General features: G+C 39.2%; 1 protein-coding gene across 12 annotated transcripts in view; it reads left to right on the forward strand.

The window, feature by feature from the left end:
* The window catches only part of TENM2 (teneurin transmembrane protein 2), a 696,995-nt gene that overhangs the window by 555,611 nt on the left and 116,643 nt on the right, over positions 1 to 24,741 (forward strand). For all 12 annotated transcript variants that reach the window (XM_080995195.1, XM_080995200.1, XM_080995203.1 and 9 more), the window contains 3 exons: positions 7,230 to 7,425; positions 11,488 to 11,589; positions 23,784 to 23,978. In XM_080995195.1, the coding sequence (XP_080851321.1) occupies positions 7,230 to 7,425; positions 11,488 to 11,589; positions 23,784 to 23,978 (493 nt within the window). The remainder of the gene's footprint in view (positions 1 to 7,229; positions 7,426 to 11,487; positions 11,590 to 23,783; positions 23,979 to 24,741) is intronic.

A 24,741-nucleotide genomic window follows, 5' to 3' on the forward strand; every position in this document is an offset into this window, starting at 1 on the left:
AGTTAGCTTCTGCAGAACATATGGAATATTATCTGTGTCCTAGGTTGCTTTGCTGTGTGTTAATTTGTAGTAGCATTTGTATGGATGCAGCTCTTCTACATTTTCATCATTTTGGATGTTCTTAGTTTAAAGAGAGAATTACCAGGTGAAAATTCAGTTCCATCTCCTTAACATAGCTCAAACACAGCAGATCCATAAGGCACATTCTATCCTGGGATTTTACTTTATTGTTGTCTTGAAAAAGTTTTTAAATCCACAAATCTTGGCTTAAGCTTTCTCCTGAGTGAGCTTTTTCCCTGCAGGAGCCTACAGCTCAAGCATTCCCCAGACAAAAGCTTCAATTCTTCTTTTATCCTGGCTTGAGTTAACAATATTCACCTATTTCAATAACCAAAAATTATGCACTAACTTTCTGCACAGCTATAAAGCTTGACAATAGGGTAACTCAACTGAGCAGGATCCATCGATTGCTTAATGTGATTCTAGAAACAAACAGACAGCCTGTTCCATATCAAAATGAAAGCAGCAATAAAAGCTCCCCCCACCCTTTACATCTCACTAGATTAATAGAAATAATCTGAATTTGACATTGGATGTTGCCCTAAAGTTAAAATTGAAAACACCATGTTCCTTCAGTTTAAAAATGTGATCTGTGAAAAGAGCATAAAACTTCACTTGACAGTTCATCACTGATGAGTGCTGATATGCCAAAGCAAGTCGAATCCTTTGTGGGAACAAGTCAATAATCAGAAAATTAGGTACATGATTAACCTGAGACTATGAAGACTCAGATCCTGTCTGAGAGCTCCAATGAGATTGAAACTTCTCTGTATTACTGTTTAGCAAATATTCCAAGAGCCTAGTTTAGTCAGTCAAACTGATGGAGCTGTATACTTGTTCAGAATATGTTTTGCAATTCTGTGGATAGGGAGTAGTGTTTCAGAGGGGCAGGAAAATTCCATAAATGCTGGCTTGCAATGCTTGTGAGCTTAACATAAAAGAATGCAGTGCTATCTCAGGCAAATTGGTTTCTATCATGTGGCAAATTATAAAATATTTGCTAAACGTTTTGCCTCCCCCCCCCCCCCGCAAGTGAAGGGGCTGTCAGGAGGAGTGAGAGTTCCTATAATAATGTTTAGTGGTAAGCTGTAGGTACAATATTATTCAGCTGAGTGTCATTAGCGGCTGAGTTGCTAAGGACCGGGTGGCAAGTTTGTGCTGAATTCCAAACTGACATTTCCCAGTGCATTTTAGACTGTGGGATATGTTGGTGAGACGTCCGTAGGATATGTTGGTGAGAAAGAGTTTTTATAGTAAGGTAAAGGTAAAGGTACCCCTGCCCGTTCGGGCCAGTCTTGCCAGACTCTAGGGTTGTGCGCTCATCTCACTCTATAGGCCGGGAGCCAGCGCTGTCCGCAGACACTTCCGGGTCACGTGGCCAGCGTGACAAGCTGCATCTGGCAAGCCAGCGCAGCACACGGAACGCCGTTTACCTTCCCGCTGGTAAGCGGTCCCTATTTATCTCCTTGCACCCGGAGGTGCTTTCGAACTGCTAGGTTGGCAGGCGCTGGGACCGAACGACGGGAGCGCACCCCGCCGCAGGGATTCGAACTGCCGACCATGCAATCAGCAAGTCCTAGGCGCTGAGGTTTTACCCACAGCGCCACCCGCGTCCATGTGTTGATACGTTTTTATAGTAAGTTTTGCTAAACTTTCTTACAAGGTAACCACACTAAAAAGTTAAAAATTGTTTATTTGTCATTATAGAAAGAAACAGTATGAGGTGCCCTGAGGTAATTTTCCTGTGAACATTTGCATGATAGTACAGGGAGTAGAAATAGCAAGGGAGAAAAAGGGAGGTAGTGAAAGGGAAGGAATCCGTTGACTAAGAGAAAGCTCTAGATAATGCTTACCCTTTAGAGACACTTCAGAGATTCAAAGAACACAGCAAAAGAAGAGAGATCACAATGCTCTTCCTTTTTTACTTTTGGTGTTGCATGGGACTTGCAGTATCTCCGTGGGAAAACTTCTTTTGCTTCTTCTTTGAAGGTTCAAACTACTTCTTAGGAACTTGCGTTGCCTGAATATGCTTCACTCATTGTATTCTTTTGTAATTAGCATTTGACGCTTCAAAAACACAAATAACAACAGAACCCATTAAATGCAGCATGAAGGCATACATTCCAAGAAGTGGGGAAAATGCAAAACTGAATAATTCCAAGATGCAACACTCAACACTTCATAGGAGCATCAAGGACAACTTCACCTCAAAACCAAGGAAGCACTGCATCCGATTGCACTTGCTTCTGTTATATCAACAGCTTCTCTGTGAGGAGCAGGATAGACAAGATTGCAAATAAAAGGCTGGTGAAGAGAAAAATTATTTGTAACAAGCCTATGCCTGATGTTGGGGAGGGGGGAGGTGAGCAAGCTGCATGGTATAGAAGTGGGAGGGAAAAAGGAAGTAGAACTGTTCAGCCTGATAATCACCTGAAAGGAAATGGCATGGCTATATTTTAGTTTGAAAACAAAGTGGGATGTCAACCCATCCTATCCAGCCTTACTTTGAATTGTTATAACAATTCGGAGTTATTTTTTTAAAAAAATACAAATCTTGCACAAAGCATAGGAAGGGGCCTTTTATTGGTTTACAGGAGCTAGGTTTGTTATAACAGGAGTGGGGAGATCTGTGGTGCTCCAGATGTTGGGATCAGATAGAATCATAGAGTTGGAGGGGACCATGAGGATCATCTAGTCCAACCTCCTGCAGTGCAGGAATATGCAGCTGTCCCATACGGGGATCGAACCTGCAGCCTTTGGTTATCAGCACCAACTGAGCTATCCAGGCTAAATTTGTTAGACTTAGCTTCTTATCAGCCTAAGCCAGCATAGGCAATGCTCAAGGATGATGGGAGCTGTAGTCCAAGAACACCTGAAGGGCCACAGGTTCCATAACTGCTTTACAATAACTCTTAACATTTTTGTTTCTATACGGTGGCTCTTTCTGTTTACAGATCCATTGTTTCCTAAGAAATATAGTTCTTTTGAGATGTCTAGAACGGTCAGTGCTCAACATTTTCAAAAACCTCTATGCTGCGTGGGTAGAATCTGCAGCGTTTCTTCCTGATTAACAGAAATGCTGTCACTGTCTTTCATTACGTGGCCCACATCTTACACTTTTATCTGTCTATACATGGCTTTAGGGAGAATGTGACATTTTCAGCAAGAACATTTTGTAAAAACAATTCATTATAATAGTGCACTATATCAGATCAATAGAGCTGAAAAATGCAAAGCAATGAGCCAAGTGACCAAGTGGTAAAGCAGAATCAGACCTAGGATTTTTGTCTGGGGCTGGTTTGCTCTAACAGTAAAATATTCTTTGATTTAATTAGTTAGCTATAATTCGTGCAGCACCTCAAATGACAAAAAGCCAGCTCAGCCCTTCTTCCCCACCCCCATTTTGTAGTATCATCATAATACTTCTCTGTAAAGAACCATATAGAAATTCAAAACATTGCTAGTTATCATAGGATACATTAAAGGAATTTTATTTGTACTCAGCAAACTGCTCACATGACAGTGTAATGTTGTTAAGAGGAAACTCAAGTAAGATTACAGGTCAGGTTCTGCAAGTATCGATTGGTCCAAAACTTTATTTATTGCTGGTATTATTTAATTTATTACTGGTGAAAGCTGAGGTTTTCCCTTTTTGTTTGAGTAAACTGCTCTGATGAACAACTAAACATGGAACAGAGTTAACAAAATATACAAGACACTCTTCAAGCATGTTACCTTTCCCCAGGGCTCTGTTGTATACATAAATTAAACAGGCATTTTCAGTGGGTCAACTCGAATGGCTTATCTGTTTAACAATAGTGTTGCACTTCTAGTTGTGGAATGAGACCAGGTCCCTGCAGCTACAGCCACTTCAAACCATTTTAGCTCCTCAGTGTGCTGTTCCTCTTCGATCCTACCAACTGCTGAGCCTGCCTGCTGTCTGAGATAGAATCAGTATCAGACGCAGGGGAGGCAGAAGAGTCTGCCAACACAATCCAAGCAGAGCAGCATGTTGCCAGTGAGAAATGTCAGCTTTTATTGCTACACTGTTCTGTGTTGACCCTCAGTGAGCAAACCTTCCAAAGAGCAATAAACTTTGTTTTTCCAAGGGTGTTATCCCAATCAGGATATTTTCCAAAAGGCTAATGACTGCGTCTTTAACCTCTCCTTCCTCCTCAACCTCCTCTTGACAGCTAGGTTTAAATAACATTTGTCAAAGATGCTAGACAGAGGGGCTGATAAAAAGCCTTTGTGCTTTTTATTTTTCATACCAATGTATATGTTGGATTCAACCTCTTAGTTCTACTGTGCTCTCCTAAGACATAGTTGTAACTGAAGTGATAAACCTGTGACTTGGCTGTTTCATTTCAGGCGGCAGGTGGGAATTCACATGATTGCATGCTCCTTCATAAACCATCACCACCACCAGGAATTCTGCACAGGCAGTTTCTTATGTGAATAGATTTTTGTATGGAGGAGCACTCAATCATATAAGCCCCACCTGTGCTCTGAAGTAGTCCAGCATACACCTAGAGTTATAATTTCAGTGGTAACTAAGTTTAAGAATATTAGCCAGATTTACATTTGGATCACTTAGTGGTTCCTCTATTTCTATGAGCAAAGCACCAGGCACATGTTTGGCATCTGGAAGAAAACCTCTGAGAACCTTTTCATTTTGTTATTGAAAGTAGTTCCACAATTCTAGAGGAGGGTGACCCTCATTTTTCGGAAAATAAATACTTTACTAAATAAAGATTTAAGAATTATTTAGCAAAACTCACTTTGCAATACAATGGTTAGTTTTCATAATGGAGGCATATTAAAGATTCAAGGCAAGTATCTTCCAATGACTCATCCTTTTATATGAAATCTATTTGGTTTGTGCATGCCAGTGTTAGGGGACACATAGTTATGGTAACTTAATATTGAGTGCATACATCTTTCTTTCAGACACATCCATCTATCTCTATCAGCAGCTAGAGAGATAAATGTGCCTGAAACAAGACACATTTTCATTGGGAACTATTACAATATTTGATATGTTTGTGTATAAATCATAAGACTGTATCCATAAAAGGGCTTTAAAGGCTATCAGGCTGCCATATACTCTAAAGTTCTCACACATTGATGATAAAGTCTGTACCAATCTATGTGGAATTATGCCCAAGCTGAGGGAACAGGTTTTGTTCAATTAAGTTCAGAGCATTATGCATCTCATTTAAGACATATTCCATTCCTCAAACAATTTGGGTGGGATGTTATCATCAGCCTACAATTATTGGTGACCAGATATTTCTGCTTGCTTCTGGTTTTATTAGTTTCATATTAATACAGTTTATTCAAATGAGGGTACCTTTATTTGATGTGGACTATTGGTACAGACGTGTTTCAAATGAGATCCTAAGCAACTGGTCTCCTTTAGAATTCCTGTTGATGTGCCCAACTGGGTTGCAATGGGTTATATAGCTGCTTTACAATACTCTTGATTCAGGTAGGTAGCAGTCAAAATAAATTTAAAAATTAAAAAAAATTGCCCAGTAGCACCTTAGCGACCAACTAAATTTGTTCTGGAAGGTGCTACAGGACAATTTTTTAATTTATTACAATTCTCTTGTGAGCTAAATGGTTGAGTGCTAGTGTCCAGTGCTAAATTTGACCTGAGGCAATGCTATTTCTCAGCTCCCCAGCTTATCAGGATACCATGCAGGATAAGCTAGTTGATACCACCACACCAGCATAGAAATGTCTCAGCGATGATGCAGGAATGCTAACCATTAGGAAAGGGGTTGAAAATAAAACTGCCAATATAATAATGCTGTTATAGAAATCTATGTTGTGAGCGCACTTGGAATACTGCATACAGTTCTGGTGACTGCATTTCAAAAAGGATATTGTAGAGCTAGAGAATGTTCAGAGAATAGAAGCCAAAATGTTCAAGGTGTGTGGAGTAACTCCCCTGTGATGGAAGGTTACAACATTTGTAGCTGGTGTGGAGGAAGTTGATAAGGAAAGGTTTTTCTTTCTCTCCCATAATACTTGGGAGACAATCAAGAAAGCTGAATGTTGGAAGTCAAAATAAAGTACTTCTTCACACAGCACATAGTTAAACTATGGAATTCACTCCTGCAAGATTTCATAATGCCCACCAACTTGGATGGCTTAAAAGAGGATTAGACAAATTCAACTTAGAATTAATCAGAGTGCACCTGTAATGAAAAGTATTGTTAGACCCACTAATTTCAATAGATCAGCTCTGAGTAATACCACCCAATAACTTCATTTCCACATTGCTCTGCATTCTGGGAGTGAGTTATAATAGTAGAGTATCCATGATAATATAAAAGTGAAAGTATGTAGTTTATATTGTAAAAAAACTGGCCTGTAAAAGTTATTGGGATATTAAAAAATATATATAGAACCATATAAAGCTGCCTATTTCTCCTTATTGTGTATTTATTTATTCCTGATAGCATTAAAAGTAGGTGCCAAGATTAACCATTATTACAGTAAAAATAAAGACATGAAATACTGAACAGTATTAGTACTTTTCTGAGAACAATTAAAAATGTTAGTGTGGATCTTTAAAGCTCTTAACTGATTCGGCCCTATATACCTGAAGGAGCATCTCCACCCCTATCTTTCAGCTTGGACACAGAGGTCCAGCTTCGAGGGCCTTCTAGTGGTTCCCTCCTTGAGAGAAGTTCCAGGGAACCAGGCAGAGGGCCTTCTCGGTAGTGGCATCCACCCTGTGGAATGCCATCCATCATGTCAAAGTAATAAATAATTATATGATCTTCCATAGACATCTGAAAGCAGCTCTGTATCAGGAGGTTTTTAATGTGTGATATTCTATTGTGTTTTTATATACAGTCAAATCTCTGGTTACGTAAACTTCGGGATGTGTGCACGGCAAACCCGGAAGTATTTTACCGGGTTTCGCCGCGCACGCATGCACAGAAGCGGTCCTCAGGTTGCGGAAACCTCAGGATCTGACCGGACCTCTGGAATGGATCCCGTCCACAACCAGAGGCACCACTGCATTCTGTTGGAAGCCACCCAGAATGGCTGGGGCAACCCAGACAGATGGGTGGGATACAAGAAATAAGAATAAGAATACCACCAATTTAAATTTATAATGAAATGCCTTTCCCTGATCTTCTATCCAATAGTATGATTTCATGGAACGTTTGGATGGGAAAGAGAAATGGAGTGTGGTGGAATCTCCACGAGAGCGCCGGAGCATCCAGACTCTCGTCCAGAATGAAGCTGTATTTGTTCAGTACTTGGATGTGGGGTCCTGGCACCTTGCCTTTTACAATGATGGAAAGGATAAAGAAGTCGTGTCTTTCAATACTGTTATTTTGGGTATGTATGCCTTGGCTGTGGACTCTGTGTTTGGTTGGCTGTAAGATGTGGAAAAGATGTTCAGGGTGCAATTTTAAACAAATTTACTTTATTGAACTCAGTATTGTCAGGGACTGCATAATTTTAATAAATGCAAATTTAGCAATCATGCTTGAATCTAAGGGGGGAAAGACAGACCTGCCTCAGATATTATACAATGTGACAATGACCAAATAAATGATTAATGCTTTTTCTTTGTGTTATAGTTTACAGTGTCTGATAAGAAAAAATTATAGAACTTCCTTTTTTGAGGGGTGTGATGGTGGGTGTGGGAGGGTTATTGGGTTGTTCTTGTTTTATGTTGAACATGTATTTTGTGTATTTATATTGTGATTTTATCCTGTGAACTGCCCTGAGACCTGTGGGTATAGTACAGTATACAAATTTAATAAATAATAATAATAATAATAATAATATATTGCACTAAGGCCCCTCTTACCTGCTGTTTGGCAGGAAGCTGTGGGTGGGGCCTAATGCAGCCAGGCAGGGCTCCTCCTCTGGTTCCAGCATGACAGTGGGAGTCACTTCCTTTTCAGTCAGCCCTACTGACCACAGGGCTTGTGGGCTTTTCAACCAATCACATGCAAGTTGGGGGGCATGTGGTTTTGGAGCAGACCAGAGGGAAAACATCTGCCCTTCGGGCTGTTTGCACTAAGGATAGTTTTTAAAAACCAACAAAATTAGATGGGAATTCTCTGTATAAATTTGAGGAAATGTTGCTATCAAGAAAGATCGTTTGGGCTTTCCTGACAGTATAACTTTAAATTTTCCCAGAAACAGAAAATAGCCAAGAAGTAGGCTGTAATAACAGAATATGCATATGTGTACCTGCAAACACATTTTGTTCTGTTGGCATCTGTCTGTCTCAAGAGACAATGGAGTGTGGCTCTGGGGATGAAGCCAAGTTGCTGCATACTGCTGTGGCTGCAGACATTGGTAACTCGTAACTGCTGCCTTCCACGCTGTTTTTACTGCCTTAGTAAGCATCAGATTAACCTCTCTGGGACGCAAGGCTGGGCAGTGCATATAGAGGTCCTGGGCTGCCCCAGGTAACAGGACCCTGCCTCTCAGCCTTGCTGATGTGGTTCAAAGGAAAGCAGAGCAATGCATTTGTCTTCACTGCAGGAGTTTCCAGAAGGAGGCAAGTAAGACACCACCCTACTGTCATGGACACCTCACTCCAGTTTGTGTAGGGTTTACTCCTTAGCCCTTTCTTCTCCTGAAGATGTCCTGCAAGGCAGTGGGTACAGATTTTTCCTCTAAGTTTCCTCCTGAATACTTTCTCACAAATAAGTATGGCTGCATTGCAACTGAGGTTTGGTTTTGCTTCTCTTAGATGGGCTGCCTTCCCAGTTTGATGAGCCCCATCTGGCCCTCATTTCCCTCTACAGCACATGTAGTGACTGCCTTCTTGACTGTTGGACTCACTGTTGGTCTCATCCACTCAGTCCACTGAAGCTTGTATTTGCATGCAGGGAAAGTCCCAAACTCATGGAGGGTTTAAGACCCATTGGCTACCCTCACCTGGTTTAGCCATCCAGTCAAAGCCAGTCCTGGGGTGGGTCCGCTGTCACATGCTGACAGCTTCTAGAAACCACAGGTGAGAGCTGAATGCAGGATGGGGAGTAAAGGTAGACAAACTACCCCAGAGGGAGCATGATTTGTCCAACACCAGAGGTGCTACTGCTCCGCTAAGACCCCATACACCCCATGCAAACACATAATTGAGATATATACAGTATACACCTTGCCACAATAGACACAGATGCCCAACATGCCAAAGATATCCTAGTAATGCATGTTCGGTAGCTTGCAACATTTTCGTCTATATAGCTTGGTCTGAAAGTGTTGCTAGAAATGAAGTACAGTTTATGAGAAAGTCGAAGGTAATAGGTGTAATAGTTAGGTAGACGTCTTGATGGTGCAATGATAGTAATTGGCCTGAAATGTGAAGAAAAGAACAGTCTTTTATTCAGTTCAGAGGTTCTTTGACACATATCTATTATGAGAACTTTCAGCATCGAGATAGATTGAGAGGTCTGAAATGTCAACCCAGATGAAATAGAAGAAAAAATGCCAATGTCAACCAGATATTCTCATACTAAATACATATATATAGGAATATTATTCAATGCATGAGAGAACTAGAAAATGTTTACAGCCAGTTTATATAATTCCTATCAAGTACTGTAAATAATGTTCAAAAATGCTGATGATTATTATTGGCAATGCCCTTTTTACTACATGGTTTATTTTTTGTCTTACTACATGGTTTTTGGTTTACTACATGGTTTGCTTTTTGTTATTTCAATTGGTATATAATTTCAGAAGACTGAACAATAGCAGTAGTACCTTTTTTTGCTCTTTATATTTTACAGAAGTATATAAATTATTTGTGTTTGTACACACACACAAGCATAAGTTCATAAAGTACATTGCACTTTTATTCACCCCTATTCAGTTATGATCCACACAGTTGTAACCATGTGGACAGGGAGACTCAACACTTTTGCTCTGTTGCAGACCCTGCTCCCCACACCAGCCTCAAATTAGGAAAATACTTATAGCTGGGAAGCCTGCCGTACAGATTTGGAACCCTGATAACTTATATTTAAATTATGATACAATTTTAAAATCTGACAATACTATGTCAGCAGCAAAATATTGAACTGATAATATAGTAGCTGATTTTGTATTCCATTGCTATTTTTTTGGCCAGACATTTTGTATCAGAGTACTAGGAAGCAAATTGAATTCTGGAATTTCTGTAGAGTCTCCCAACAGTACCTCCTTATGGGTTTTTCCCCTAAATATTTTCAGTACTTCTGCAAATCTTGTCCCTGCTATTTTGGCTGCATAAACAGCAGCATTCACAGTCTAAATATGAGAAATACAAGGAATGACACAAAGGCTGAAATGAATAGCTTTTGGAAAAGTGAAAAGTATTGCCAGAGGCAGTAATCTAAAATATGACCTCATATTAAGATGAGATATAAAATACTCTCAGCAATAACTCTTATGTAGTATGTAGCTGCAATTCCCATTGAATTCCTTCAGACTTTTTTCTGAATAGACATGATAAGATTCCATTGTTATAAGAAGGGTTGTACTTTCAGCGTTTTCTAAATGTATAACTTTTTAAATTGCAGATTTTCGCTGTTAAATTTATGCACTAATAATTTACATGTGACAGAATTATGGTTATTGTGTTATAACTTTGAAAGTAATTGATTAATAGGGTGGATAAAAACAAAAGTAGCTGTAAAATCAAGCTTTCAAACATGGAGGTCCTTTACATATGCTTTCCTACATTTATGCAAATGAAGAACATTTTCACACAAAATACAGCAATAATAACATAATTTCTATATTGAGATTGATGCAGTATTATGCTTGTGCTTCCAGTATCTCAAACATAAGTATAATACGTTAAGCTGTGGAAAACAGGTTGAAAAATTGCCACATTAGCATGCTTTGTGCATGCAAAACTATTGTCAAGGTATAGCAATTATCACACACAAAAGCTACATACAGTAACAAAAACCACATCTTATATAGGAACCTCCCTACTGACTCATAATATACGATTGCAGTCGGTTACCAAAGTTACAATGACTCGTTCTAATCATTAGCGCAAGAGACCCCTGGCTGTGACTGTGTAATTTGGACTCATTATATGACAGAAGGGACCTCTCTGCTTCTTCTTTTCCTCATATGGAAAATAGGTCTGTTTAATGCCTACAAGTGCAATATAATAGGTTTTTTCCATGTAGCGGAAACACCAGCTTTGCCAAAGAAAAAGAAAATGGAAAAAGTTTACAGAAACCACCTGTTAAACACAGTCTTTGTGATTCAAGAATCCTTAAGAGATATACTTCTTAGACGTGTTAACATTTTTGTCTTTCTTCAGGTAACTTCTGATTATGGAGTTCAGTTGTTGAACTTACATTGTGTGTGACCATTAAAAAATAACATCACCATAGACTAAAAAGGGCTAACACATTAATTGCACCTGTCTTTCAGATTCTGTGCAGGACTGTCCACGTAATTGTCATGGGAATGGCGAATGTGTGTCTGGAATTTGTCACTGTTTTCCTGGCTACCATGGAGCAGATTGTGCTAAAGGTAGTGTTATATTTGTCTTCAAATATTCCTCATTATGTGTTTTATCCTGTGCTATAGGAATCATTTGTCATTGTAGTGAAAATGATTTGTGTAACATTTTACCTAAGACATATTGGAGTTCTGTTTTCCTGTAGGACTTTTGAAAGCGAGACTTAATTTCTGTGCTACGCTATACAAGAAAAAAAGAATCAAATGTAGAGTGAGTAGCAGCCCAATCCTACAAATGCATCTTCCCATCTCCATCTCACGCCCAGAAAATATTAACATTAAATTGTACAATTGATAAAGTCTGGGTTTGTTTAGATCATTGGCACTGGCATCTCTTTTATTCTCACACTGGTGTAAAGCCTGTTGCATTTAATCCTATGATTTTGCAGAAAGTATTTTGTAGCATGTTTTTTCAAGTGTAAGGCTTTTTTATGTTACTGCAACATTTAGGACTTAAAAGCATAGGGCTATTATACTGACTAAGTATATTTAAGAGGTTCCTAAAGATGTTTCCTGCCAGTTAATTCCAATGGCACAAACACTAGAGTTCGGCTGCCCACATATGTAGCATATAACACACAAAGAAAGGTAAGTTGTTGTTGTTGTTGTTGTTGTTGTTGTTACTATTATTATTGCTAATGCATATACAGTAGCATCTATTAATATTAATACTATTAATGTTTATATTGTAGGCTAACCATGAGATTTCTGTTCTACACATTTTTAGGATCATGCCATTATATATGGCATGATCCTTCTCTATGTGGGGAGTCTTCCCATGTGATTTAGCCCAGGGATAGGAGCAGCAGCACGTATTTGGGTGCAGTGCTGAACGTGTGGCCCCACAACCCTTTCACTGTGCTTGCGCTCCACATGTTAGTCATGCATGAAGGCTAGTATTGTGATGACATCTTATGGCTACATGAGCCCTGTTTTCTTGTAATCCCTCTTTTGTTACAATCTGTTGGATATATGCCTGACAATGTTTGCACCATCCGTCAAGCAGTGTAAAGAAGAAAGTAAACTTGTTAGGAAATAGTAAGACAACTTTTTTTTCAAACAACAATAACAGTTTGAGAAGTAAAGTGTTGATAAGTCATCTTTTAACAGAAGAAATCTAATGACGGCCCATTTTGGGGATACAGCTTAGGTTGAAAAGGTGACTATTTAAGTTGACTAGAGTGACTGGAGAGAGAGAGAGAGTTTTAACTCAGAATGGTATGATTTTTGTCATATATGTGAAAAAGAAAACTAATGTTGTAATCCCAGTGATTAATTCTCTCAGTATGCTACTTTGTAAAACTCATAGTTGTTTATTTATGCTGTAGTAACAGTAGGAATAATAGTGACACTTGTTATCTTCATGCTGTACATTGCAAAGAATATTTGCTATGCCTGTTAATCTCTGGAAGTGAATTTTATTTATGTTTAAAGTTATGTTCAGAAATTTATTTATGTTTTAAGGTATGTTCTTTGTGTGTCTCTACAGGCAAAATTTATTTCATTTTTTAAAAGGCTTTTTAGCCAGCTCTTAAATTACTTAGCCAGTTTAAATGCTGTAAAGAAGCAATTTTTATATGTGATTGGAGAAGTAACCACAGCAAGGAAAAATCAAGGAAACATATGTCTTGTGAAAGGGTTTCCATGAGTTCTATTGTTACATGATATTCACCTGCTGCTGAGATAGCCATTGTATCTTCCATAGTTGGTTGTCATGTTTGTTTCTGCATCACTCTTAAGAAAAAACAAAAAACAAAACAACAACAACCCTGGACTCATTTTCAATACGTTACACTTTCTCTATGGGGTCCACAGGAATTCCAAACACACTTACTAGGGAGTAAGCCCCATTGGACACAGCGGCTATTACTTCTGAGTAAAAATGCATAGGATTGCATAGCACGTGTCTTGAAAACTGAAGGCTTGCATTACTTTCGTAAATGATTAATATAAATAGGTCTGTGGCTATTGTAGCTAACTTAAAGGGCAGTATTTGATTCAGAGATATGTGATTCATAGCATTCAGATAAATTAACAATGCAGACCTATGTTTATTCAGAAGTAAGACCCAATGGGACTTACACCCCACTACATGTGCTTAAGACTATGCTGTGAGACACAGCTAGCAATATTCAGTTAGTGGCATTTACACTATCATTTAAGCAGATAAGCTTAAGCGAATAAACATAAAAACCATTTGTTTACCTTAATAATTTTAATTGAATTTTTGTTACCTTTAGATAACTACTTTGTACTACCACCACCCTGCTACAATTACTTCCCCTTTCTGTCCATAAAAGTGTTTTGCTTTCTTAAGCTTAGTTTTTTGTCAGCATCCCCCCCCCCCCCCCCGCAATGTGGCTTCATCATTTTACTGCTTTCACTTCGTTTATTTTTGACTGCTGGCAAAGGATGGTCCTATTTCAATAAGTATCAATATAAGGGTAGGTTGCTGTAGTAGTTGTTTTTGTAAATTTCATTAATAGCCTTCCATTTTGTTTTGTTTAAAATAATTAAGCCCATTAAACACAGTGCATCCATTTTCATGTTTAAATGCTTACCGTTTGATTACCACCTCTGACAAGCTGAGTACTCATGCCATATCCACTCCCTATGTTACATGAATTCTTGTGACCTCCTGTATAGGAACTTGACAAGGTAAATTTCAAATTACTGGGTAAGTAAGTAGATACTAACTACTGGAAATGACAACTCCTGCTGGTCCGCATCTGTCACTGAAGGCCAAACAATGTTACTATTAGAAAACACAGACATTGTCTTTAATTAGACATTGGTGAAAGTATGTTGGCATTCTCCAGCTTGTAGGCAAAGCAGGGGCTCTCACATATGCAAATAACAAAAATGTGCATTGCAGTCATGCTGTTTGGAACTTTCCTGTGAAACTATTACCTTGAGAGTAATCCAGGAGTTGTCATAATGGTAGCAGGCATACATTTCCCTTTCTTAAATAAGACTAATGAAATTTTAATCGTTGTTGATAACTTCTCATGCAGTTTTTTTAAAAAAAACCGAGAAAGGCTCAATATCTACAAATCTACCATCTCGTTAGGTTCCTTTTACTCATTATCCATAGAGCATTCACAGCATTTACAAAGTCTGGGTCAGAAGGAGAAGTAATGTAATCAACAGGGGCATTAAACCATTGTTAGCAACATGGGCATAGTCAGGATTTATGTTAGGGGGGACAGGCTTCATGTTGGGGGGCAGAACCTCAGTTAAGTATTTTTTTTATTTACTTAATACGTAAATTTATTTTATTTATGGGGGCAGCTGCCCCCCCGCCTCCCCTTTGCTAGACCCATGGTTAGCAATATAGGGGTTTGTAAATTTGGTATGTATATTCATTGCATGGACCCATTTAATTAATAACAGTGGGGTAGCTATGGGAAGGAGTTCAATGTTGCGCTCTTCTGATCATTCTGTCAGTGCAAGTTTGCTAGATGGAACAATCCTGACACACTGTTCTGGTGTTCCCTTGACCCTACAGAGTGGGTTGGTGGAGAGGAGAAGAAAGAAAGCTGGGTTGGAAAGCCGGATCATAGATTGTTAAGCGGCTTGTCCCTGTAAATACATTTTAAAATGTGATTTCTTCAAAGTACTAATGGGATTTTCTGGGCCCAATACACTTATGTGATGGGCCCTCCACCCATCTGTAGGCTTCTAGTCCATGCAAGATGTCCAGCAACTAGAAAGCAGGAAAGTTCCCTACATGCACAGAGATAACTTAAGACAGTTAGTCAATATGCATTATATGATTAAATGAGCCAACCAGGAGAAGCACCCACCATTCTATGTATTCCTTATAGAGCTCAGATGGAATCATATATTCTCCAGGAGCTTTATTTGATTCCAAGTAAAATTCATCAGTTAAAATAATATAACATTTTCACAGTAAAGCAAATAATAGTATCATAAAATCAATGTAACAAAAATACTGCAATTCAAGTACTATGGTATAATACTATTCCATGATCTCGATTTCACAATAAGCCTAGGTGTGAAGGTACATTTTGATTATGCAGTAGAAGCTCATTATTAATGTGGTCATCTATGTCTCCAGGGGAAGGGAATTCCACAACACTATGTGACTGCTGAAAAGGCCTTCCATTGAGTCCCCACATAACACAACCATTGTTGGTGGGACAACAAGAAGGGCTCCTCTACTGACTGTAAGGTTTGGAAAGGTTGGTTTGGGTAGAGGAGCTCCAACAGATAGTTGTGTCACAAGTCATTCAAGACTTTCTGTCCACTGCCCTGTCCGCTTCTGTCCACTGCTAATCATATCCACGCAGTGGTGGCAGGTGCAGCCCTGCGCGGCTGGAAGGGGAGAGTCTCGCATGGCCTCCTGACGTCACAGTCAGTTTCACCCATGGAGGTTGGCAGGATTGGCTGCCCAAAACTTCAAATTCAAATTGACCAATCATGCTCGGGGGAGGCGGGGCACGGTGCTTTGGTCGCAAACCTCACAGAGCCAGTCTTCTGTCAGGTCCATCACAAAGGCATAAAAGTCAGCTGCACTGTGGTCAGACAGCACAGACCAGAATTGGTCATGCCGCCCAACTACCCAGTATGTTCTGGCTCTGTCTGGAGGAAAGTAGGCAGAACATGTGTATGGCCTTGTTATGAAATTACTCTGTTGCCATATTCAGGGCCAGGGCAGAATTTGCCTGCAGACAAATTGGGCCTGTCTTGGGGTTCTGCCTTCCTCATAGCAACTGTCACAACTTTGCTTGAAAGAAGAATTTTATTGGATCCTTTAGTCAAAAGCTAGGGGATGGCTGGGTGCCCCACCTCTGGATCTTGGATCAAAATTCAGGGCATGCAGGTAAAGGGGTCCAGGGGTAGGGTTCTGTTAGAAATTCCAGACAGGGACTGATGGGCCATAGAACACCCCAAATGACAACCTGGTGGGATTGCCCAATTCAATCTGCATCATAGGGGGATCCTTAACCCCTGGATCAATCCTGACTGAGCTATCAGCCAGCAATCGGGTTGGCTGATTCAGGATACATACCCAGTGCCTATGCCAAAACCAAATTGCCTCTGTAATCAATAAAGTTGTAGCCATTTCAATCCCATAATGGTGTCTTGCCATTTTGTTACAACTACGCTTCCAGATCCTTCCCCTCTGAGCTCCTGCCCACTGTACAGGAGTCCTCAAATGTTTCCTTCCTGAGTCAGTATCCGAATCTAATTGTTCCACATTTCTCTAAATTTGTGACTGCATTTGGATTTTGTGTACAGTTCTGGTTGCCTCACCTCAGAAAGGTTATTTGAGAGTTAGAAAAGGACAACCAAATTGATCAAGGGGTTGGGAGATTTCCTGTATATGAAAAGGTTACAGAATTTGGGACTTGTCAGTTTAAAGGAGACATGATAGAAGACATGTATAAAATTATACATGTCATGGAGAAATAGGACAGAGAAACGTTTTCCTTCCTCTTTCATAGCACTTCAACTTGTGGATATCCACTGAAGATTCAGGATAGGGGGGGAGTGCTTCTTCTTGCAGCTCATAGTTAAACTATGGAACTCAGTCCCATAGGAGGCAGTGATGGCCACTAGCTTGAATGATTTTCAAAGAGGAATAGACAAAATCTTGGTGAGTAAGGCTATCAGTGAATACTACTGGCTGTGTTCCACCTCCATGGTTGGAGGCAGTAATGCTTCTGAATACCAGTTGCTGGAAACCAAAGGAGGGAAGAGTGCTCTTGTGCTCGGGTCCTGCTTGTGGGTTTCCCACAGGCATCTGGTTGGCCACTGTAAGAACATGATACCAGACTGAATGGGCCATTGGTCTGATCCACCAGGCTCTTACATTATTATGTCTTCGCTCCTCTTTTTCATCCTTTCCAGTTGTTCATAGCTGCTAGTACTAGCAAGTCTTGAACCCAGTGATCTGCCTTCTGTTATTCTTAAAGGCTTTTTTTACCCAAGCAGCTTAAGTGCTTATTGATTGAGAACTTTTATAACTCTCAAAATGGAGGCAGCCTCATATCTCTACAGGTATTTAAAATGAATTGAATTAATCATGGGCTTAAAAGTCTCTAGTGATCTTGGTTAACTTCTCTGGGTTTAATTAAAACATCTGTGCACTTTTAATTTATCGATTCATCCAACTCATATGTCATGTTTTTAACACACCCCAGCATGCTCTGCATCATTTTTAACCCGATTTCCACTTAACTAAAGCAATTAAATTCACCCCGGATTAATTAAAGCATCTATACTTTAGTGCTTAAGTCAGCGTGTGCTGCTTTCCCCACATGGCTTCTGAATGTCAGGAATTTGACACACCTGATGATTTTTTTGTCCTTCTATAATTCTCTTTTTTTGCCTGCTAATGTGTAGTTTGATAGCACTGGAATAAGAAATTTAAATTATTACCACAGTTCTCATTAGGAGAATGGTCATACATTTGTGTCTCTGTATCTGTTTCTCTTGCAGTTTTTAAAACCAAGAGTATTGAATGTAAAGTAATATAAAGCTTTGTAAGCCTTACCTGGTTTTCTGTTATCTATACCACAAATGGCAAATCGGTGGCCCATAGTTTTACTTACAATGAAAGAAGAAGTAAGTTGTAAGATAGGATAAAAATATATCATTAAAGGTTGCATTTCTTTTTGAGAACTTCCCAAAGTATGCCTGAGTGAGTATCATCCATAATGGGGAATCCTTTTTTGCTAGATGGTGTCAGCCTTATTTATGGTGATCAACGACTCCTCAGAAGGTCAGTTTATGTGGTAAAATTGGTATTGTGCACCTACAATACCAATGTGACCACATTTCAAAGGCCACTTAACAATAAAACAGGATAACGACCTCTATCCCTGTCTGAAGTCTGTTAAAAATGCAATTACTACTAGAGAAGTACTACCATGCAGTGACTTCACACAAAAACAATACGTTTTTATATTTGTCTTTTCAATTTTTACTTAAAAGTTGAAAAGCAATGTAAACTATTTTTTCATCATATTTCAAAATTCAGAAAATAACAAACCTATATAGCTGATATTTCCAAACATTATGTAAATGGAACCCACCCTCAGAAGAAAAAGCTTTTGTAGCAGCAACCAGATCTTGATGACAAATTTTGAAGCTAAGCTTCATTTGGATGGAAGCTAGACGAGCATGATTCAAGAAAGCAGTGTCTCCTGGTCTCAAACAATTGGACAGCCACCCACTCAAGAAACTTCTCTGCTTCTAAACTGAACATTCAGCTGTGCATTGTCAACATGAATGCTTTGAACAACCAGCCATATTGGCTGCAGCTCTGCTTGGAGCTAAAGGTGTATTTTTGTCCTTGAAAGTTTAGTGTCAGCAGGGTTGTCTATACTTTCTGGTGCCAAACAAAACATGCAATTTAGTTAGTCTTATCTTTCCTAGATAGCAGGTATGCAGATCTTAAGGGAAGTTAGCCTGAGAATTTGGTGGTGAAAGAGAGAAAACTGGGATTAGGAAACACTGTCTGAAATTCATATTGAGTAAAACTAAGGAGACAGGAACTGCCAGTATGGGGGGCTGGCCATGTGAGAACAGAAATAGAAAAAAAGAGTTGGAAACAGTTTTTTCTGTTGGAAATGTCCTGAATGAGGATGGGAATGAAAGAGGGAAAATAGTTGAAATGGGTTTGGAAAAATATTGAAATTCCCCTCTTTTAAAACATACATTCTGAAGACTGTGCTGGTTTCAAGATTGGAGGGTTAAATAAGATTATATAATTCTGACAGATAAGAAAACCCAACATCTTCACTTCCTGCTCATTCCTTGGAAAGTAAAATAGATTGCCTGTTTGTGAAGCATTTTGTTAACAACTGAAGTTTTTTTTCCAGGTTAGAGTAAAATTAGATATGGAGTAAGTTTGTAGTTTTCAGCTTAGACCCTAGTGAACCACCATCCATCTTTCTCATTGGGGAAAACATATACAATATCACAGCAGCAGTTTAATTTCTGCTAAAAAGAACATTTTGGCTTGAGTTATTACAGATGCAGAATTAATTATCCTCTTGAGGAAGGATTCTCACAGGGTCAGCTTGAAGAGCACTGGTAATAAATTGATTGCACATCTGTCTACAGCATACTTCCCAGTCGTCTGTGGAATAATGAACTTCTGTCTTAAATTGTCATTTACTTCTGAAATAATAAAAGACAGGATTTCCACCATACTGTCTAATACAGCCCAGTCCTTAAAGCTTCACCCTGCTCCTGTGAGTGCTTGTGCTGAGGGAGCAGACTGCAGGGCCCTGCACTGGGACTTGCCTTTTCTACACAGGATTAGTTCCCCCTTCTTTGCTGCAGCACAGCTCAGAATTACATATTACAGCTCTGTGTTTAAGCCGCAGTGAAGAGTCTTCACGTGACAGCTTTTGAAAACATGACAGCAGCTGCCACACAGAATACCTTTGAGATAGGGATGTCCACTGAAATTTTAGCAGCTGTTACTACTTTGTTTTAGGGTTGTTGTTTTTTTTAAGTTTTATAGTGTAGATCATGGGTAGGCAAACTAAGGCCCGGGGGCCTTAGTGTTTTTACATGAGTTTTACATGCCTGGTGTTTTTACATGAGTAGAATGTGTGCTTTTATTTAAAATGCATCTCTGGGTTATTTGTGGGGCATAGGAATTCATTCATTTTTTCCCCCTTCAAAATATAGTCCGGCCCCCAACAAGGTCTGAGGGACAGTGGACCAGCCCCCTGCTGAAAAAGTTTGCTGACGCCTGGTGTAGATTATATTGTTATGGTCTTCATTGCCTTGGGCTCCTACAGGAAGAAGTGTTGAATGAATGAATGAATGAATGAGGAGAGCCTTCCTCATAGTGACCGTGCTAGAGTGGAGAAAGTTCCAAGTGATAAGAAGGAGGATCCACATGTTAGGTGTTAGAATGTTCTTGTGGAACTTTCCCCACATACATACATTTTCCATTGCTTTCAAAACAGAGAGTGAAATGAACAGATAGTTGAGCCATGAATAACAGGTGGACTGCACTGACAGAGGGAGTAAGCTGCAGAAGCACAAACCTGAGCTTTCCTGAGTGTTATTCAGGAAACATAATGACCATGACGTGGGCGGGGATTCCACCATTTTCTATGTCATCATAATGAGAAATAAGCTGCAATTTATTGCTTTGGTCTAATTAAATAGATTTTTTTTAAAAAAAATCATATTGGGCACTGTCAGAAACGAAAATTCATGTGGTTTGTGACATAACTATGAATCAGAAGCCAGTAAATGCTTTCTACTGTGAAGCCTCTACAGTTTTTCTTTGTGTACATGTATGTATGTATGTACTGTTTTGTATGTATTGTGTTGTGTAACATCAGCATGATATTTCCTTTTTTAAAAAGAACTTTATCCAACAATCAACATAAACTTACTTACCGATACACAACAACACACATTACATTATATACATCATCAGCCACAAATCTTACATATATCTATTTTACATTCCATTCATTTCAAAATAAATATGATGTAAACTAATTAAGTAGCTATCAATAATCATCTTCTTAGAATCCCTTGAAAACAAATGAGTTCAGTCCGCTTCTTCTGTGAGCATAATTCCTATGCATGGATGGATCCCCATCAAGCACACCAGGTGGTTACAAAGAATGGGACAGGACGTCTATGCATGCATTTGTTGATTGAGCTGAAAGAGCAGGGTTAGACAGGATATGAGAGATGCATTCTTGGAGCAGCCTCACACAGCACTTATAAACGCATCTTGACATTAATAGAAATAGCTAATACCTAAAATAATATCTTACAGTCATTATTTGATTTTTTATAATGACCTTTCTATAAATATATACATAACTATATAACATAAATATAAAAAAGTAAAGGGTCCCCTGACCGTTACGTCCAGTGGCGGATGACTCTGGGGTTGTGGCGCTCATCTCGCTTTATTGGCCGAGAGAGCCAGCGTACAGCTTCCGGGTCATGTGGCCAGCATGACTAAGCCGCTTCTGGCGAACCAGAGCAGTGCACGGAAACGCCGTTTACCTTCCCGCTGGAGCTTGCACTTTGACATGCTTTCAAACTGCTAGGTTGGCAGGAGCTGGGACCGAGCAACGGGAGCTCACCCCATCGCAGGGATTCGAACCGCCGACCTTCTGATCGGCAAGCCCTAGGCTCTGTGGTTTAGACCACAGCGCCACCCACGTCCCATAACATAAGTATACCTTCATGTTAATATGCACAAACTCAGGTCTTCATGCTTTTGAACGGGTAAAATGTTAGGAGTAATAACAGTTTTCTATAACATTTCAGTTATTTGTGTTAAGGACGTTTATGATACGATACGATAATCTTTATTGTCATTGTCCCATACAGAACAACGAAATTGAAAAATCTACATAAAACATTCAAAACCCAACAAGCCTGCTATTCCAGCTATCCCAACCTGGTTAGCCCCCTAATGACTCTGATACCCCATTTTTAAATACAGTATACTCCCATAGAGACTTGTTACACTGCGTTTAAAACCAAAATTGCATTTGGGTAGAAACTGTTTCTCAGGTGGCTAGTCCTAGTCTTTATAACCCTGTACCTTCTTCCAGAAGGCAGAAGCTGAAAGAGATCATTTCCAGGGTGCGCACTATCCTGCGCTATCTCTGCAGCTTTCTTATGGCACCTGGAAGCATAGATTTTATCCAGGGTGGGAAGAGTGCACCCAATTATTCTCTCCGCAGTCTTTACAACCCTGGACAGCATTGTTTTTTCCCTGACCGTGCAGCTCCCAAACCACACACAGACCATAAGTTAATATACTCTCCGCAGTACAATGGTAAAGTGTCATCAACAGGTCCTTTGAGCGATTGTTTTTCCGGAGGATTCTCAGAAAATATAACCTCTGCTGTGCTCTCTTCACCAGGTCTTTGCTGTTTTCTCCCCAGGTTAGGTCATCTCTCAACTCCATTCCCAGAAATCGAAACACCGAGACCTGTTCCACGCACTTCCCCTCATTAATAAGTGGCTGAATATTCAATTTACATTTCCTAAAGTCCACAATAATTTCTTTTGTTTTCTTTAAATTAAGGAGTAAGTTGTTTTTCCTGCACCACTCCCCCAACTGCTCAACTTCCTTCCTATAGGCCGCCTCCCCCTCTCCTGCCGTGATTAAACCAACCACCGTTGTATCATCTGCAAACTTAATGATCTTATTACTGGGGTATTAGGGGGCATAGTCAGCTGTATAGAGTGTATATAAAAGCGGGCTCAACACGCACCCCTGCAGCGTCCCCGTATTCATGATGAGATCCGCAGAAATGTGGGAACCCTTCCTGACCCGTTGGGAATGGTTTGTTAGAAAATCTAATATCCACCTGCACAAACATGGTGGAAGTCCCAGGTCTAATAGTTTGGGCACCAGTCTATGCGGAAGAATAGTATTAAATGCAGAACTAAAGTCTACAAATAACAGTCTCACATAGTTCCCTTCACCAAATGAGTCAGGACAGCATGTAAAGCCATTGCCACAGCATCCTCCCTGGATCTCTCATTATAATAATACATTATTATAATGTATCTTTCATGTTATTATTTTGACTTAGAGCCCAACTAGTCTGAAAGGTCCCTTCGTTTAGATGTTACTACCGTGTCAAACAATGTTCATCCTTAATAATACTATCTCTATTCTTGGTTTTTAAACTTGTTTATTTTATTGTGTTTTTTAATTAAGGATGTTTTAATGCCCTATTGTATTTAATGCTGTATACCTTATTTGGCGATTGCTTTTATAGTTGTAACTATAAAATGCATGGAAATTATTTTTCTTTCATATGCAAAGATAGTGCTATAATATTCAATATCCACAGTTGTATGCTGCTTGATATAGAGATTTATTAAGTAATAGATTTCAGATTATAAATTGTGCAAAATGAGAAAGTGAACCTATTTATTGAAATTATATCCACTGTTGAAATAAAATGCAATTCAGACCCCAAAGTTGGGGTCTCTTTTCATCAAGTATAGGTTATTCAGTAAAAGTTATTTGCATCTCTCATAGATCTATAGGTCCTCAAAGATCAATCAGAGCAGCATGACTTGCATTTTCCATTAAATCACAATTTGAAGTCTGTTGCTTATGAGTATAGTCTTACCCATAGCCTTGTACACAGTCAGTATGTGGATATATATGCATGACATGCTGTTACCTTTTTTTCTCTAATTCAATTTTCCAGCTGCGTGCCCAGTTCTGTGCAGTGGCAATGGACAATACACCAAAGGAGCCTGTTTGTGCTACAGTGGCTGGAAAGGGCCAGAGTGTGATGTACCAATAAGCCAATGTATTGATCCTTCATGCGGGGGCCATGGTTCTTGCATTGAAGGGAACTGCGTCTGCTCTGTTGGCTACAAAGGCGAAAACTGTGAGGAAGGTAAATGCTACAATACAAACTATATTTTTGCAGCTTTTGTTGAGTAAAGGGGGTGAGAGGACAAAAAGAAATGTGCCATAATGCTGTGGTTACAATAAGAATAATAGTACTGGACAAGAATCTCAGAAATTCAGTACCTCCTGTGTTATTGGCTGGTAGAACTTTTATTTATACTTCTTTTCTTCCATGTACTTAGAGTCCTAATCATTCTACCAATTGCAGAATAGTATATACCATAGGTAAATCTGAGTGATTCTTTTGTTGAAGAGTCCAGATCCATCTTTTCTTTCTTTTGAAATATGGATTATATTTATTGAACGTTTTTAAAGTGCAAAATGCAGAACAAAACAAATAAAAAAGACGGTATATAAAATGGCATAATTGGAAACCCATAAAAGCAAACACTTCAGTCATAATTAATTCAGAAAAAGAGGAACCAGGTTTGAAAGACTACAGGTATCCATGTCACTTAGTGACCCCATGTAGAGTAAATTATTATTGTTACATGCAATCACGTTGAATTAAAGGAAAGTAGATGGTACACAGAAAGGACGGCAATTTAATGAATTCTAAAAAGCACTTTGTATTGAACATTTAAGTAGCTGCAGTTTTCTGCAGAAGGAGTTGGGGGCAGAGAAGAGAAGTGGAATCGAACATGACCATATATAGTCAACAATGAAGCTTTTTAATGATTTTTGTATATGGTTAATTTTTGTAAGGTGTTGCCTGCCATAAATGGAGAGATTTCATTTAATACTGCTGC

This window comes from Podarcis pityusensis (assembly GCF_964106645.2).
Source record: "Podarcis pityusensis genome assembly, chromosome: 2".
NCBI classification, from domain to species: domain Eukaryota; kingdom Metazoa; phylum Chordata; class Lepidosauria; order Squamata; family Lacertidae; genus Podarcis; species Podarcis pityusensis.